General features: G+C 36.6%; 1 protein-coding gene across 2 annotated transcripts in view; it reads left to right on the forward strand.

Annotated features, from left to right (window-relative positions):
* LOC150089225 (uncharacterized) overlaps nucleotides 1-15,578 on the forward strand; it is an 820,044-nt gene that overhangs the window by 368,555 nt on the left and 435,911 nt on the right. For both annotated transcript variants that reach the window (XM_090390383.1, XM_090390382.1), the window contains exon 3: nucleotides 2,600-2,744. In XM_090390383.1, the coding sequence (XP_090246509.1) occupies nucleotides 2,600-2,744 (145 nt within the window). The remainder of the gene's footprint in view (nucleotides 1-2,599; nucleotides 2,745-15,578) is intronic.

The raw sequence follows: 15,578 nt of genomic DNA on the forward strand, positions 1-15,578 counted from the left end.
AAAAGAGACCCAGAACAGAAGTAGTAACAGATCCGGATCAATCAGCTAACTTCCGAATCATGCACTGAAACATTGAGGAACATTTTGGAAAGAAGTCACCCCTTTTTGATATAGAAAGGTTTTTTAGGATCTCTCAAATTGGGATCTCTCAAATTAGGCTTTGCTCTGGACATTCCTTCATTTAAACCAAAACTACCGGAAAATCAACAAATGGAGGTAGATTAAAGCGGCTACTCATGAATTAAAATTTTTGTAGAGAATGGTATGGATACAAATAAACGCTCATATTCCCCAAATAAAGATGCAATGAGCGGCTAGTTTATTAGGTATACCTATCTAATATAGAGTAAGCCTCAGTTCGTCGAAGCATGAACTCCTCGAGGTGCCGAAAGCATTACAGAAGGATGCTGACTCATGCAGACTTTCATGCGTAAGGTGTCCGGCAGCTGCCTCAGATTGGACGGCTGTGGTTCCTTGCCTCGAACAGTTCGTTGCTCCTTATTCCACGGATTTTCAATTGAGTTGGGATCCCGTGACTGAGCAGGCCACTGATAAAGTGATCTCTGCGTGGATAGTACAGTGGTATTGTCACCGTCCTCCCTACATCGAGTGGAAAAGGCCCGGTTCGAATCCTGTTGATGACGCGAGGAACTTTAATGGGCTTTTTTCACTCCGTGGCTGAGTTAGTCGGTCTCAGGCGTAGATAGCAAGTTTTGTTTTGTTTTTTTCTCCAGAAACTGTGGTTTTTTTCGTACAGCAAAACAGGCAAATTGACCAGAGAACACACGCAATTTACAGACACAAATACGGGTTTATGTAATGAATTACAGGTAACCCTAATATAATAATTTGATTTGATAAAGTGATCTTTATGCCTCTACTACCACTTCAAACGATCCATGTCTTATGACGTGACGCATTATCCTGTTGGAAGTAACCGTTATCAAATGAATAAACTGTGAACATGAAGCAGTTACCTGGATCGTCAAGAATGTTTAACTTGGCAGTGGCACTCAGACGTTGATTCACTGATATCAGGAGACATTGCGTGCCAAGAAACTACTCTCCACTTCTACTGCCAACCTGTAGTGTTGACACCTGTCCATTTATTCAGGCTGCTTTTCCATACTCTAATTCTGCCATCAGTGTGGGACAAGTAGAATCGAGATTCACCGAATCATACGACCTTTCCACTTAAATTTTCAATATGGGTATTTTTGTGCCCACTCTACCCGTTGCTGGTAATGGTGAAACTGGGTGGGATATGCTGTCATTTGAACGATGGTCGTCTGTGTGTCGGACTGCACGATTCTTTTCGCTCACCGTTGGTTTCACCCCATCAACAAACAAAATGGAGGTTCCCCGCCCCCATCATCAACAAAATGTTTGCGGTCACAGGGCTGCCGTTTTTGACTGTAGGATCATTCTTAGTATATTACACGCACTGTCTTGTGTGCGTGAATACTCCCAACAGGCACTTGCACCCACTGTCGTATCCAGGTCTCATCGTAAGAGGGGGGAGCATGACGATCAGGTTTTTGAGTGTTTTTTTTTTTCGATGGATCTAGGAACACTTATACGCATAGTTAAGGGGGGATATGCCCACTCTGCCCTTTCCTGAATACGCCCCTGCTTGCACCTTGACCAGTGTTACCTACGTTGGGCTTGTAACCCATTCTCTTTTTCTGAATTGTACATAAAAAGTGCACGCACATCCCCCCTATCCAATATTTCGGTGTCTGATCATTTGCTTAATATAACCTAGTATATGCGCACATGATAATGTTTCCTGCAGAGGGATGTCGATTCCTTCGATGATGGCGTATAATCTAATAAACTGGTCACTCGATCTATATGGTAATAATTTTATTAAAAGAAGAGCTTCCCGCTACCAGCCTTTTACCTCTTTGTTTTGTTTTTCGAGATGTATTTTAGTATTACCCTTAATTTACATCCTTAGTCGATACCACTCTACTCTTTGATTTTCATTCTCACAACTACTTCAGTCAATTAGGCTGATTCAGATTTTGCACACCACTTCTTGATCTCTCATCATTTGAGACTGTTGCCATGAATTACATCAGTCTATGGTACGAATAAACATGTGGAACCAATGTACTATCCTTGTGGATAGTACATTGGTTCTAATCACTGCCCTTCCACACCATATGGAAAATAACTAGGCTCAAATCTAGTCTCGAAGGGAAGAACTTTTATCGAATTTTCTCACAACATAGTTGAGTTAGTCTGTCTCAGACGATGGTAGCTTGGGTTTTTTTCTCTTGGGAACTCGGGTTTTTCGTCCAGAAAGCCAACCAAAGAATGCACGCAATTAGAGACGTAATATACTGACTCCTCATAGCATCAGTTGCTTTGGCGGTACACAAATTCTCTCTCTCAAGCTGATAACCTCAGAATATTAGAACTTATAAAAGATTTTTCAGCCAAAAACTTCAGTTGGCGGTACTTTGTTTTGTGTAAGCAAATTAAGTATTGCGGTTAAGCTGAATGTTTAATTATAATGTGGGGCGTGAATTAGTGATAATTTAAATCGAAGCAGCTATTCTTTTCAGTTAATTATAACTTTTCCTTTGAACAGGCTCTGGTACTTCAAGCGGAATACAGCGAACCAGCTGATTTTCGCGGCCAAGATTTACTGCCAAAGAGCGAGTATGACCCTTTATATACCACCCCAGTGGAAGAAGAATATTATTCACAGCCTTATGAAGTACAGCAGTTAAGAGGTAAGGTTAAGGATATTTTGTTCGGTGTGTTTGATGTGAGGCGTGAAATGTAATTCTTATGCAAATTTGAGAAAAGGATGTTTACGCTTATTTCACGCGAGTTAATATTTTTAATCACATAGCGGTTTAGCAGTTTCAAAAATAAATCAGAAAGTACTTTTACTTATAGAAAAGAACCAGATTTCACTTAATGAAATAAGACAAGGTCCTTTTTCTGTATGCAAAATACCTTTTTCATATTTAGATGTTATTAAAATGTATTATTAACTTGAACTATTTGATTAGCCTTGTTAATAGCGAAATTTGACCTCATGCAAAAATATCTGGCTTTGTAATAGGTTTCTCTGAAGTGCACTTAAGCCGAAGCCTTAAGGGTTGGAATACTTTTTTCAGATAAAATACGCTTTAAATATAGGAGCTATAAAACAGTTTATTCTGTCTGAAAATCAAAATAATGAAATTCGTCTTTAAGTCAAGTTTCATATAATGTGTGTATGCTGGTAAAAAAAAGGACTTTCAAGTTCTCTGCATTTTGAATCCTTCAGGTTGCCAGGCTGTCGGAATTGGTTCCTTTGATTCGGCACTGCAACTAAACAGTATTAATGTTTACTTGCAGTATTTCTGTTTACTTTCAGGATGAGGAATATAATTGCTATTCAATCATAATGCTCTACTACAGTTACCACCATAAGGCCACCTAGGTGATTGCAGTGTATTACGAGTTCTCATTCCTCAAGTAATGCTTACTTGTAATGTGACAAAGACAATAGCCTGGCAGCCCGATGTATTCAAAGCTGGAAATCAATTACTTTCATTAAACAGTCTTACTTGATTTGAAGATGGAATTCATTTCTCCATTAAAGATACATTGCATGACAATTACTCCAACCGTGCTGCTGTAATACTGAATATATTGTATTTATTAGACTAACCATCATCCATACGAGCTTCCAGGAATTCACAGTATCAAAACAGTTTTTAATCAAAGTAATGAGAAATTCATTACCTTAGCCGGTCTCTGCAAGACAAATATAAACCTTGTTGAAATAGTGGGTTTTCTTGAGCAGTGGAATTGTTACATGGTATAATTTCCGACGAGCAGCGCACTTTCTCTTTGTCAAAATCAGTGCCTATCATTGCGATGATATGTAGTTCACAGGCGGTGAACTACATACTTCTGGTGAGCAATTTCTGCTGTTCTGTGGCTTCACCACCATGCATCCCAGAATACAAGCTTAATATTATCCATCTACCTACCCGAAATTCTCTTTCAGGAAATTATTGCTATTTGAAACTTTGCTCATCTGGCCTGCAGAAGAATGCCATGCGTATGCCCAAGTAATCTCAACTGCAAATTGTAATTAAATTCTGAGCGTTAACGCACCGGAAATTTTATGCATGTAATTAAAAATATTAGTAAAAGTTAATTCATTTCGGAATGTTTCAACATCTTGAACCAACTTGTTTTAACTTTCATAGTCTTAGGTAATGAACATTGTAAACTTAAGCGAAAAGAGTTATTTAAAGATCCTGTGTTTACTGGCGCTAATTCAATAGTCATAATAAAGATGAGGCCTCAAAATTCTGACTGCGCGGTGCCTGTTTAATTCTACTAATGATTTAGGCCTGACAGTATCAGCACACGATCGAACAGGAAAGCCATTTATAGAAATGAAGGAACTAACTGCAAGAGAAAAATGATAATAGCTCCTAAAATCTAGGAAAATATTTTTAGTACGTCCGGCAATTCCATTCCTTGCTTGATTGTCGCCTATCTTAATTAACGGCAAAATCGTTCGCACTATTAACTTCCTCTTTCGCATCTTTGATTATGAGGGAGAGGGCATTCATTGAATAATTGCACTAACTGAAACTAGTTTGTTTTGAAACCGTGGGCATATTGTAGAGTCGTTCCTCATATAACGACTGTTATATTTAGTTCTTTGTGAAAAATTTCTATTTATTCCTGTCTTATTGCGCTCATCTTTCTGTTAATAAAATTGAAAAATGACGGTCGGTGTATGCTGGCTTAATATGAGGCACTCCACAAAATATATATATTTGTAAAATAATAAGAGAAGTTTACCTCAATATACTCTTTATCACAGTTAGCAAATTATTTCTGAATCTAATCGAAGTAAATTATCTCTGAGTCCAAACTAAGTTGATAACTGTGATGCAATGCATTATATGACAAGAATAAATTGTCAAATGTCGAAGTCAGTGCATTAAAATACATGAATATATTAAGATGTGCGAATTTCTCATCAATATATTGTAATTCTGTATTAATTTGCTTATTCGGGATTATCCCACATTATTATTTCTTTTCAGAACTTTTCTGTCCTGTATCTGATTTCGAATGTTAATGGAGTTTGTTATAAAATGTTGAAAAACTTAAGTATTTGTTTCTTTTTTGTCAGTTTCAGAGATTTAGATTAGTTAAATCCTTTTATAGACCGATAGCATGGACGTATATTAAGAATTTGCATATAAAGGAACCACTAGATGGCAGTGATCGCAGTGTACTGATGTAGGATTTACTTCAAGATATAATTACCATTAGGTGTAAAGGGAAGGGTTTTGCATCCCTAAAGGTGACTACAGTGGTCTCAGACAATTTTTAAATTCTGTACCGTGGGACCAACTGATGATGTTACCAACAGCAAATTCTAAGTGGGAAGCATTCAAGGAATTAATCGTGGAAACTACTAGGCTTTTCATACCGATTAAGAAATATTGTTCAAGGTTTGGGCTTAATTAGTTGTCAAAAGGACTAATGAGACTCATGGCAGAGAAGAAAAATGCATTGGATGCATATAAATTATCAGGCGACACCGAAGCCTATTGCAGATATAAGATAGTCTGTAATCAAGTCACAAAGGAAATTAGGCAAGCGAAGGCAGATTACGAGAAATCTTTGGCAAAAGAAGCTAAGGAAAACAACAAGGACTTCTTTACTTATATAAACTCTAAAAGGAAAGGGATGAATCAGATTAGTCCACTTGATATCGATGGTTCCACTGTTGATGATCCTGCTCAGATAGCTAACAAACTGAATCAATATTTTGCATCTACATTCACACATGAGGAGTTATTAAGGGAGGGAAATGCCAGATGTTTATCAAACTGTAACAGAGTGCTTACTGATTTTGTAATAACTAAGAGCAAAGTGGAGGAGAAATTGTTGAAGTTGAACATAAGAAAGGCTCCTGGGGTGGATGGGATCTATCCAGTTATATTAAAGGAGGCAGCAAAGGAACTAAGCAAACCCTTAGCCATAATTATGAGAGCGTTCTTGGACTCGGGGGAAGTCCCTACGGACTGGAGATGTGCAAATGTATTCCCAATTCACAAAGGGAGGATCGAACGGTGAAACGAGTAATTACAGACCAATCAGTTTAACTTCTTTTTCGGGTAAAATAATGGAGTCACTGGTTAAAGATGCATTGCTGGATCATCTCGATAAGACTGCAGCAATAATTCAGACACAGAATGGGTTAAGGGAAAGTCTTGTCTGACAATTTTGATTGGATACTATGAAGTAGTTACAAAGGAACTGGATGCAAAAAATAATTTTGATATCATATATTTTGATTTCAGTAAAGCTTTTGACACTTGCGCATGGAAGACTACTGTACAAATTGGAGCAGAACGGTAGTAAGGGTAAGTTGCAACAATGGATAAAAGGGTGGTTGAATGGGAGAAGACAAGAGAGTGTAATCAATGCACGCTGCTCTTCGTGCACTAATGTTATTAGTTGAGTCCCACAGGGTTCGGTGTTGGGCCCACTATTCTTTTTTTTATTTATTTATCAATGATATTGATAAGGTATATCAGGCTTAGTGTCGAAGTTTGCAAAGATGCAAAGGTTGTTAATGACAGTAATAACAATGTGCTACTGCAACAGGATCTAGAAAATTTGAGAAGATGGGCTGAGAAGTGGGAACTGAAGTTTAACCTTGACAAATGCAAAGTACTGCATATGGGTAGAAGTAACTCCAGAGGAACGTACCAACTGTGTGGTACTACACTTAGGGTGGTAGAAAATTAAAAAGATCTGGCTAGGAGTAATTGTGCAGTCAGATATGAAGTTTTCTCAGAAGTGCAGACAGGCTGCAAGAGTAGCTCATGGTGTCTTGTCAATGATTTACAGGAATTTTGCTATCGGGGATGAGGAGCTGATTATCCCCTTGTGTAAGGCAATGGTAGGGCCACATCTTGAGTACTGCATACGGTCTGGAGGCCTCATTTTAGGAAGGATGTAGATTTGCTTGAGCGTGTACAGAGAAGGGCAACAAGATTGGTGAGGGGAACGAAGAGGTCCTCTTACTAAGAGAGGCTTAAGTTCTGCAAATTGCAGCGGCTGGAGACTAGGAACCTGCTAGATGATCTCATTGAGGTGTATAAGGCCTTGAGCATGCTGAATTCTGATGGGATTCTTCCGCTTGCTCAAATTACGAACTTAAGGAGACATAAATTCAAATTGAGGAAAGACAGCTGTAGAATAGATGTGCGGAAATTTGCCTTTAACCAGCGGGTGGTTAATTGCTGGAACAAATTTCTATCTGTCGCATTGGAGTGTGTGGAAGTTGATAGCTTAAATAAGTTGAAGGAGGAACTGGACAAACTTTTAGAGGGAATGGGGGAAAAAATGGGAATTTCTTTTTTTGGCTGATGCTACATTAGCTCATATGTTGCTTTCTTGCGTCACATGCCTCATTACTACTAGTATTACGTCCTGGCTTCCAGGAAGCTAAACAAATAAATTAGCGATTTGGTTCATAAAGAGTACGCGCGCTTTTCTGTGTGTGTGTGTGTGTGTGTGTGTGTGTGTGTGTGTGTGTGTGTGTGTGTGTGTGAGAGAGAGAGAGAGAGAGAGAGAGAGAGAGAGAGAGAGAGAGAGAGAGAGAGCTCACTTCATAGTCTTTTTGCATCTCGAAGACCCCTTATATGAGAAAAATCTTTTGATTCTCTCTATATAAGCTGCCAAAACGACCGCCGAAGCTCTGTAGCACTCTAAGCAACTCTTGTAAAAAATGCCAATGCCAGTTTCGAGTTGGTGAGTGACTGAATGTATTACCGTCATCATCATTTTATTATCACTTTAGTGTTCTCCCCAGATATATCATTAAATTATGACTTGTTGGGTGTACATATACGTAACCACAAAATGCTGATTACAGTACTGGTTTTGCATGGATCGCTCTAGGAGGCTGCCCAAACTTTGCGGTCTTCCTTAAATTACTTTGCACAATTAGCTATTCATTTTACAAAATATACACTTAGCTAAATTTCATATGTCCATGCAATTGTTGCTCTATCGGCTTCTTTAACGTTGACATTTTTGTTATTTATTTAGCAAATACTATATTGTGATTTGCATAAAGCTGAAAAGTGGGACAGGATGCCACTATACGATACGATATGGCAATCAGCATTGCAGGTATATAATAATATAAATGTTAAGAGAGGAGCATTATGTGTTTCCCTAGGAAATAGTATAATAAGGAACACCTCAATATGTGCAGTTTAATTTACTTATATAATTATTATATGAGCTAAAGGTAACGTGTATATTGGTCCCAACAAAATTAATACCAACAGATTACTAAATTGCACCAAGAGATTAGGATACTTTTCTGGATTCTGTATGGAATCCAATCATAAGTCGTAAAAGAGGAAGAGAAAATTTTCAGGCAAAAAAAAAAAAAAAATAAATAAATAAAGCCCCTACTATTTACATCAACTACAAAGGATGAAATAGTTCTTGTTTGTATAAAAATAGTATCTCTATGAAAATTTTTATTTTTTTCCACCAGAAGTTCATTTGTTTTAACATTTACGGTTACTCTTAAATGTTGAGAATGTTTACTTTCTTTCATGGTTCTTTTTGGGTTTAAATAAATTAATGGTTTTAGTATTCTTCCTCATCTCTGTGATCTAAATTATTTTACCGTTGTTTCGTTAGTCCTTTGAAACCTTTGTTCTCCCGAAACTAAAGCAGCGTCATTCGTTATGGCCTTTGTGTGTGGTATTTAATACTACCGAGTTTCCTGAAGGTGGATTAATGAGATTAAACTGTCAAATATAGTCTTCATGGCAAGAAGAGCTGTGTTCTTTTGTATGCTGATGTTATTTACGGAGTGTTTTTCTTTTTACTGAAGATAATTTTTACGTTCTCGGCGTTTTTTATTCTGGTTGATCCCATTGTCACACACATGATCAACGTTTTTTGATATAACTCCTCCTCCTTTTTTCATAACTCACGGATGTTATTTCTTATGTGCTTCCATTACCTCAAGTATAACTGAAGAGATTAACTGTTCCGCGTAACCTTTCCGTTGTAAGCCCAGTGAGGAAGCTCAGGCCGGCCATTCTATACTCTCCCTCTATAGGTATTGTCTCATTTGGAGTGCTGTATGACAGCATTCATTATCGTTCATTAAAAAAAAAAAAGTATGGCACAGTTGCTGCAGTAAAATGATGAAAATAGAGATCGAGGATTTAATCTAGTTACGTAACAGCCATGAGGGTTCTTCGCTTAAAAATCCTTTGATCTGTGTGGCCATTAATAGTGATGCCAGCCCATGCCATTTAAACCACTACCATTTCCACCACTGCTACCTTTCTGCGTTGTTATTGTAATGGAATCCAGTTTCCCGTTCCTTATAGATGCAAGTGCTTATAGAATTATATTGATGATTACTGTCTTGACTCATCAGTGAGTAGCACCATCGTTTATTGCTCCTGGGTCCATTCAACATGCTTTCGGCACTAATTCAAGCTAAGAAGTTGATTACCTCTTGTGCATAGGGGCCGAGCGAATAAATACCGACAACTGGTCATCGTTCACAAAGATTCATTTTATGAAATTTATACAAGACCTCAAGTATATCTACCAAGCTCGGAAGGAAAGTAAGGGTCAGATAGCCGTCATCATGTGTGGAAGTGATTAGCGGACGGGTTTGGATAGGTTTTCGAGAGACAGCCTGCTTGTTTATAAACGTGTTCCATGACTGCGTACAAAACATTTCTCTCCGCCTCAAAAGAATCATGCAAAACGGTGACATTTCACATTGAAAAATCTTGAACATCTTGAAATTAATACTACGAGTAATATATATATATATATCCTTGAATAAGTTAATGAATGAGTAATTACTCGTTGGCCAGTTTCATGTAGAATACTCACGTTTTCGTTGTAATAGAAATGACGAGTTTTGATATTTTATCCGATTGGCATTCTACTTAACCTTTATCACTAACACTGCGTCTCTGTCAGAGTAGTAATAACTATAAATTTTTGCTGTTATCCCTCTTTACATATAGGTACAAATAAAAAATAAATAAATCAATAACTAGCGCATATTAGAGGTATGTTATTTCGATCTGGAACAATATTTTAGAATAAGAAAAGTCTGAAGCATTATAAAGAAAAACTCTCCAAAATTCTGAGGATTATTGAAGCCGATTGGCTTTGAATATTTCAATTTCCATAAAGGAACTGGACAGATTTTCTCTTCTGTTGAACATCCTAACATGATTACGTAACTGAACACTCCTTTTTCTGTGTATCTTGATCCATTACAGTGGAGAGCATGCAGACTTCTAACATTGCAGTTTTTTCCTGTTTCCCATCTTCCCTTGATAGATATGGATTCTGAGTAGTTTTAAGTTCATTCTGTATAGATTTTTATGCATTTCGATTTCTCTGTTTGTAGGATAAGACAGGGTTGGCGTGGTAGCTGTAAAAAGGAAGTGGGGATCTGTTAAAGATTTATGTGCGGGAAAAAATAAAGCGGTGAACATAAGGCAGTAACGTAATCAGTTTGGCGTCGGCTCCGACTGTTTCACTGCGATTACAAGTCAACACCAGATAGAAGGGGAAACCAATCTACGTGTGCCACACTGCACCACCACGCGCATCGCTTATCCCAATTGATATGCACTTTTTGATGTTTGCGGAAATTTGTTTATGTCCCAAGATTCTGGATAGTATTAGGGATGAATGATGGCCCCCGAAAGAGGTTGTGATCTGAAGAGCACGGTGTGTAGATAGATGGTGAACCTTCGTCTTTTCCCATATCTGTGCGTGACCTAATCTTTCTGTTCCTCCCCTCCCTCCCCTCATTGATGTTATGAGAAAACTCGTATTAATTTGACTGTGTTACCACTAAAATTTAGTTTTATTAAGGAATTTCTTCATCTCAAAAGTTATGCTTAAGTTTTTAATCAGACTTCTTTCTGTTTACTAGACAACGTAATCAATATACTCTTCTTTAGGCCCTTTTTGGACTCAGCACATTAGGTGCTGAGTCCAAAAGGGGTCTAAAGACGAGAAAGAGTTTAATTTTTATTATTAAAAGTAAAAACCTTATTATTGTTTTAATGTTCATAAGATACATATCTGTAAAATTAGTACTAACAAATTAAATTGAAATATTCTGCACATATGTACAATATCAGTTTGTTGCACTGGGCCTTTAATCTTTATATAAGGAGGCTGACAGCAAGACTGACTCTTATTTTAGCTCAATTTGGGTTGTTTGGATACTCTCTTAATAATTATATATCACTAAAGCTTTTTTTTTCTTTTTTATACTAAACGTATTTCAGATTTTAATGGTTTGACGATGCAGAGACACGCAGGGACTGGTTTGAAACACTTCGCGCCTTATATTCAGAATTCTTTCTCCTTGGAATGCTATGTTATATGGTGTTTTTTTTTTTTTTTTTATCTCGAACCTAGCACTCGGTTTAAAACAAAACATTAAGCCAAGTCTGTACAGAATAAAATGTTTGTGGAGACAGTAGGAAGTGATGGCGCTCGCTTGTGTTTTACCGTTGACACGAAGTAATTAAATAAAGTAGACACTGGTAAGAAGCTTCCCATTACTCTAATTACTCTAAATTACTTTAGATTTGCACGAAAGTTCAAGAATTGTTGTTGCGTGCGTGTTTCTAGAATTAAATATTAATGAAAGTACAAGAACGAAACAAGAGTCGGAAAAAAAAAAAACACACACGAAAGCATTAGTGCAAACACGTAATTAAAGTGTATTTTCAAAGAAGAATTTTAATTTGGAACTGTATATTGTGTGATGTCCAGCTTTTAAATTATTGCAGCAGGAGGTACTATAGCATTATGCCATTTCCAGTGTAGTGCTTCTATATAGAAAGAATAGTTTTTCGAAATTTTCTTTCGCCCCATAAAACAACCACTTGAGTTCTCCCTTTTATCTTCACTGCCAGACAAGTAGGATTACAAAATTCGTTAAAAAGGAAAGAGCCGTTTGTGTTTATTTATTGACTTTAATTTATTTATTCTTTTTAATTCTACGTTCTCCATGAAATTAAATAATTGGTAAGTAATGTTAAGTAAATGATAAGTAAGTAATGCCCGGATTATTTTTGGATACATATTTACTATGATATACTGTACGTACAATTTGTCCACTTTGTTCCAGAGATAGGGAGTAACAGATAAGAAGATTAATATGTTTTTTAATTAAAAAAATCATCAGTTTTCATCTACTTTTATGCCGGACCTGCTCTAAATATCCACCTATTTACTATAATTAAAGACTACTTTCACTAAAAAGGTTTTAGGGCTGAAAGCCTCAAACTTTCGAAAATTCATTAATCGAACAAGTTAGTGCATAGCATCATGTTAGTACGTAGTAAATCATCGAAGTAGGTGAAATGGCATATTTTGTTATATCTCATATTGTAAATGCCTTTGCAACAAGTTGCCCTGATATTGCACTACCTCGAATAAGCAAGGCTTCGCCAGTGGAGAAGAATAATGTTACTTATTCCCGGCGGATACCACCACCCAGACGTCTCTGTTTTAAGTCTTTTTTGCCTCTCATCGGTGAGTGGGTGTTTCAAATGACAAAAGCTTGAGATAGCAACACATTTCACTCTGTTTCGGACTTTTACTGTTCTGATAGAGTACATGTACTAGGATTTACCAGTTCGTTTTAGTAAAAGCCTGTTTGTAGCAACACTCCACATAGAATCTGAGTTAACTGCTGTATAAAAGGCTGCTCAGATGTAGTGAATGTATTATCCAGACAACCTTGAGAGGATAGGAGATAATCCCACTTATGCCCTTATTTAAAAATCGAAAAACTGATAATCGCAAACCTCTTTTCGATTTTTAAACAAGGGTATAGGGACAGTTATATTCCCTTTCCCCGAAAGACCTGTGGTAACAATGTGAACAGGGAAGCAGTAATAATTTCGAGAAAGTTCCACATTAACGATTCATTCACTTTTCCGATTTTTAACTGAACATAGGGGGATATATTTGTAATCCCCGCATGGTTGTCTGGGTAACATATTCACTCTATTTGAAGCACCTAATATACTGTACTTCACTCAGGTAATGGAAGAGAATTCGAAAATACGATTACCAAACAGACTTTCATCACTACGAACTGGTAAATCTTAGGATTTAACGGTTTTGAGCTTAAGCTCGAGAGCGCAGAAGCAGGCGCGTTTGAACGGATTTTGGTTCAAGGCCGCTTGACTGCTAAATAAGATTAATGATTATCTTCATTCTCGAAATGATTAATTGTAAACTCCTTTGTCCTGCTGGTCTTGCTAGAGTATAAAGAGAAAATTTTTATATTATTAGTTTTTACACACAATTTTAGAGTTCTTTGGCACCATCGGCTTCTCTTACCCACCAGTACCAGAAACAATTTCTGTGGTCTAAACTAAACTACCCCATAAACGATTTATAGGATTTAGTTTCTATCATCACTTTCCCAAAATGAAAAATTAAGACAAAGGAGGGATTATATTTAGTTTATTCCTATATATAAACGTGGAATATAAACGTGGAAGAGTATTAAGCAGGAACTCTATAGACGTTAAAAAATGCATAGCACTTCTCAGGATTGATAGAAGTCTAGAACCAGAAGAAGTGAACGGGAGTTTATTGTATATGTTTCTTGTTTCTAGTTGTTGTGGAAAAGTTTTTTTTTATTGTATTGAAGATTATTCCTTAATGAGTACTCCGTGAAAAATACCCATTTTGTCATCCTGGCGTCAATGAAAATTATATAATTTAGTAACAAAGTTAAGCAAAACCTCCCAATATTGCATTGTATTGATAAAGTTGAATATAACTTATGTTCACTGTTTTCTGTTTGTAGTGTGACTTAATATAAAGTAATTGTTTTGACAGCTTATACAAAAGCAAGTACAAATTTCACTTAGAAGTAATGCACAACGTCTCAAATGACGTTGCCATATTAACATTATGAGAACAAAGAGATTTGGAAACAAGTAATTCAGATACGAAGTTAAATTTCTATACTTTCTTCCTTAGTTTGCAATGCCAAAAATACCCATCAAGGATTGTTTTCAGAGAAGTAATTTAGTAGACTTTAGGCTTCACCTTGCTGAGCTAAGTGTCTCTTATATCCAAAGAGCTTTTGTTCACGTACAATGTGAGGCGACGAAACTATAAGATATATAACTCTTACTCCCATTCTCTATGTGGGTATGTTTCCGCCGAAATTTCCTGCTCCTGTAAGTAAACATACAGGAGCGAGAAATCTCTTACAATGATATTGCTCTGTATTTCTGTGAATACCAGGAAATTACAAAGCTACTTGCCCTGTGTTTCCTTGTTTCTCTCTCGGAAGGATGGAGTTGAAATGCTAATGAGTCATTAAAATGATTAATTCGTTTCGTGTGTGATTAGCTTGTAAAGTGAAGTATGTTTTACTCAGAACTCGCAGATGTTAATTTTAATTCTTGCTTCCATCGTTTAATTGACTTTTACTTGAACTTTCTTGAAAATAATGTCGATCCGCTTTGGGATTTTTTGAGAACGGATCTGAAACTTCAACATTAATGTAATTTTATTAATGAATTTTTGAAGTGAGGTTTAGTTTAACTATAGTTGTTTTAATTTCAGAGTATAGTTTAAGAATAATTGATTTACTTTAGTGAGTTAGTATAAAAATAGTTGGAAAATACTAGCCTATTTTGCATTAATTAAATTTATTTATTGCTGCTAAGTAGTGTACGAGTCCTAGATGTCTGATGTGTTTTGATAAAATGTGCGACTGTATTTTGTGTTGTTCGTTCATTTTGATACCGCCCAGAATTTCAAATTTAAAGTGATTTATCGAACACGGTTGTTCATTATGTTTCATAACACAAATAATAAAATGCTTCTATATCCACTCCTGAATAATCGCTAACTGAAATTACAATTTTTTAAGCTAAAATTCAGCTTAACCGAAATGGAATATTTTAAGCTAAAAGCAGTGGGTATATGACTCTTTAACGGTTCCATGTAAGTTAGATATTGCAGTGATGTTTTTTGTGATTCTAAGGATTAAAAGGATTTCTAAATTGTGCTTACTTTTGTTCAAATTCCACTTTTTATCACACTGAAATTTCATTCTCTTGAAACTAGCCAGTCTTTAAGAAATGATAATGATTACCGGTGCCACCGCATCTCAAATATTAAACACTCTATCATGTTGTTGCCCAGGAAACATTTACTCATCTTGTGCCTTACTCCCTCCGTTCAACGCGTTTTCGTAATATTATACAGGACACATTACCTCCTCCTGTCCGCAAGATTTTATACGTTGCTGGCTCTCTTCTCCCAGTAAATTGCCTCCATGACTAGAGAACAATAATAATTTCGGAAGTGAGCGTGGAAAAATGACCAGTTTGACGTCGTTTAGGTTATCTGCCAGGAACATAAGCATTGCACGTGCGCTGTCCTCTATCCTTGTTTTAGTCGTTAATGTGCTGGTAGTGTGCTACCTGTATCCACCCTTGTGGATTATGAAAGTT

This window comes from Mastigoproctus giganteus, chromosome 2 (assembly GCF_048544385.1).
Source record: "Mastigoproctus giganteus isolate SK-2022 chromosome 2, ASM4854438v1, whole genome shotgun sequence".
Taxonomy (NCBI): Eukaryota; Metazoa; Arthropoda; class Arachnida; order Uropygi; family Thelyphonidae; genus Mastigoproctus; species Mastigoproctus giganteus.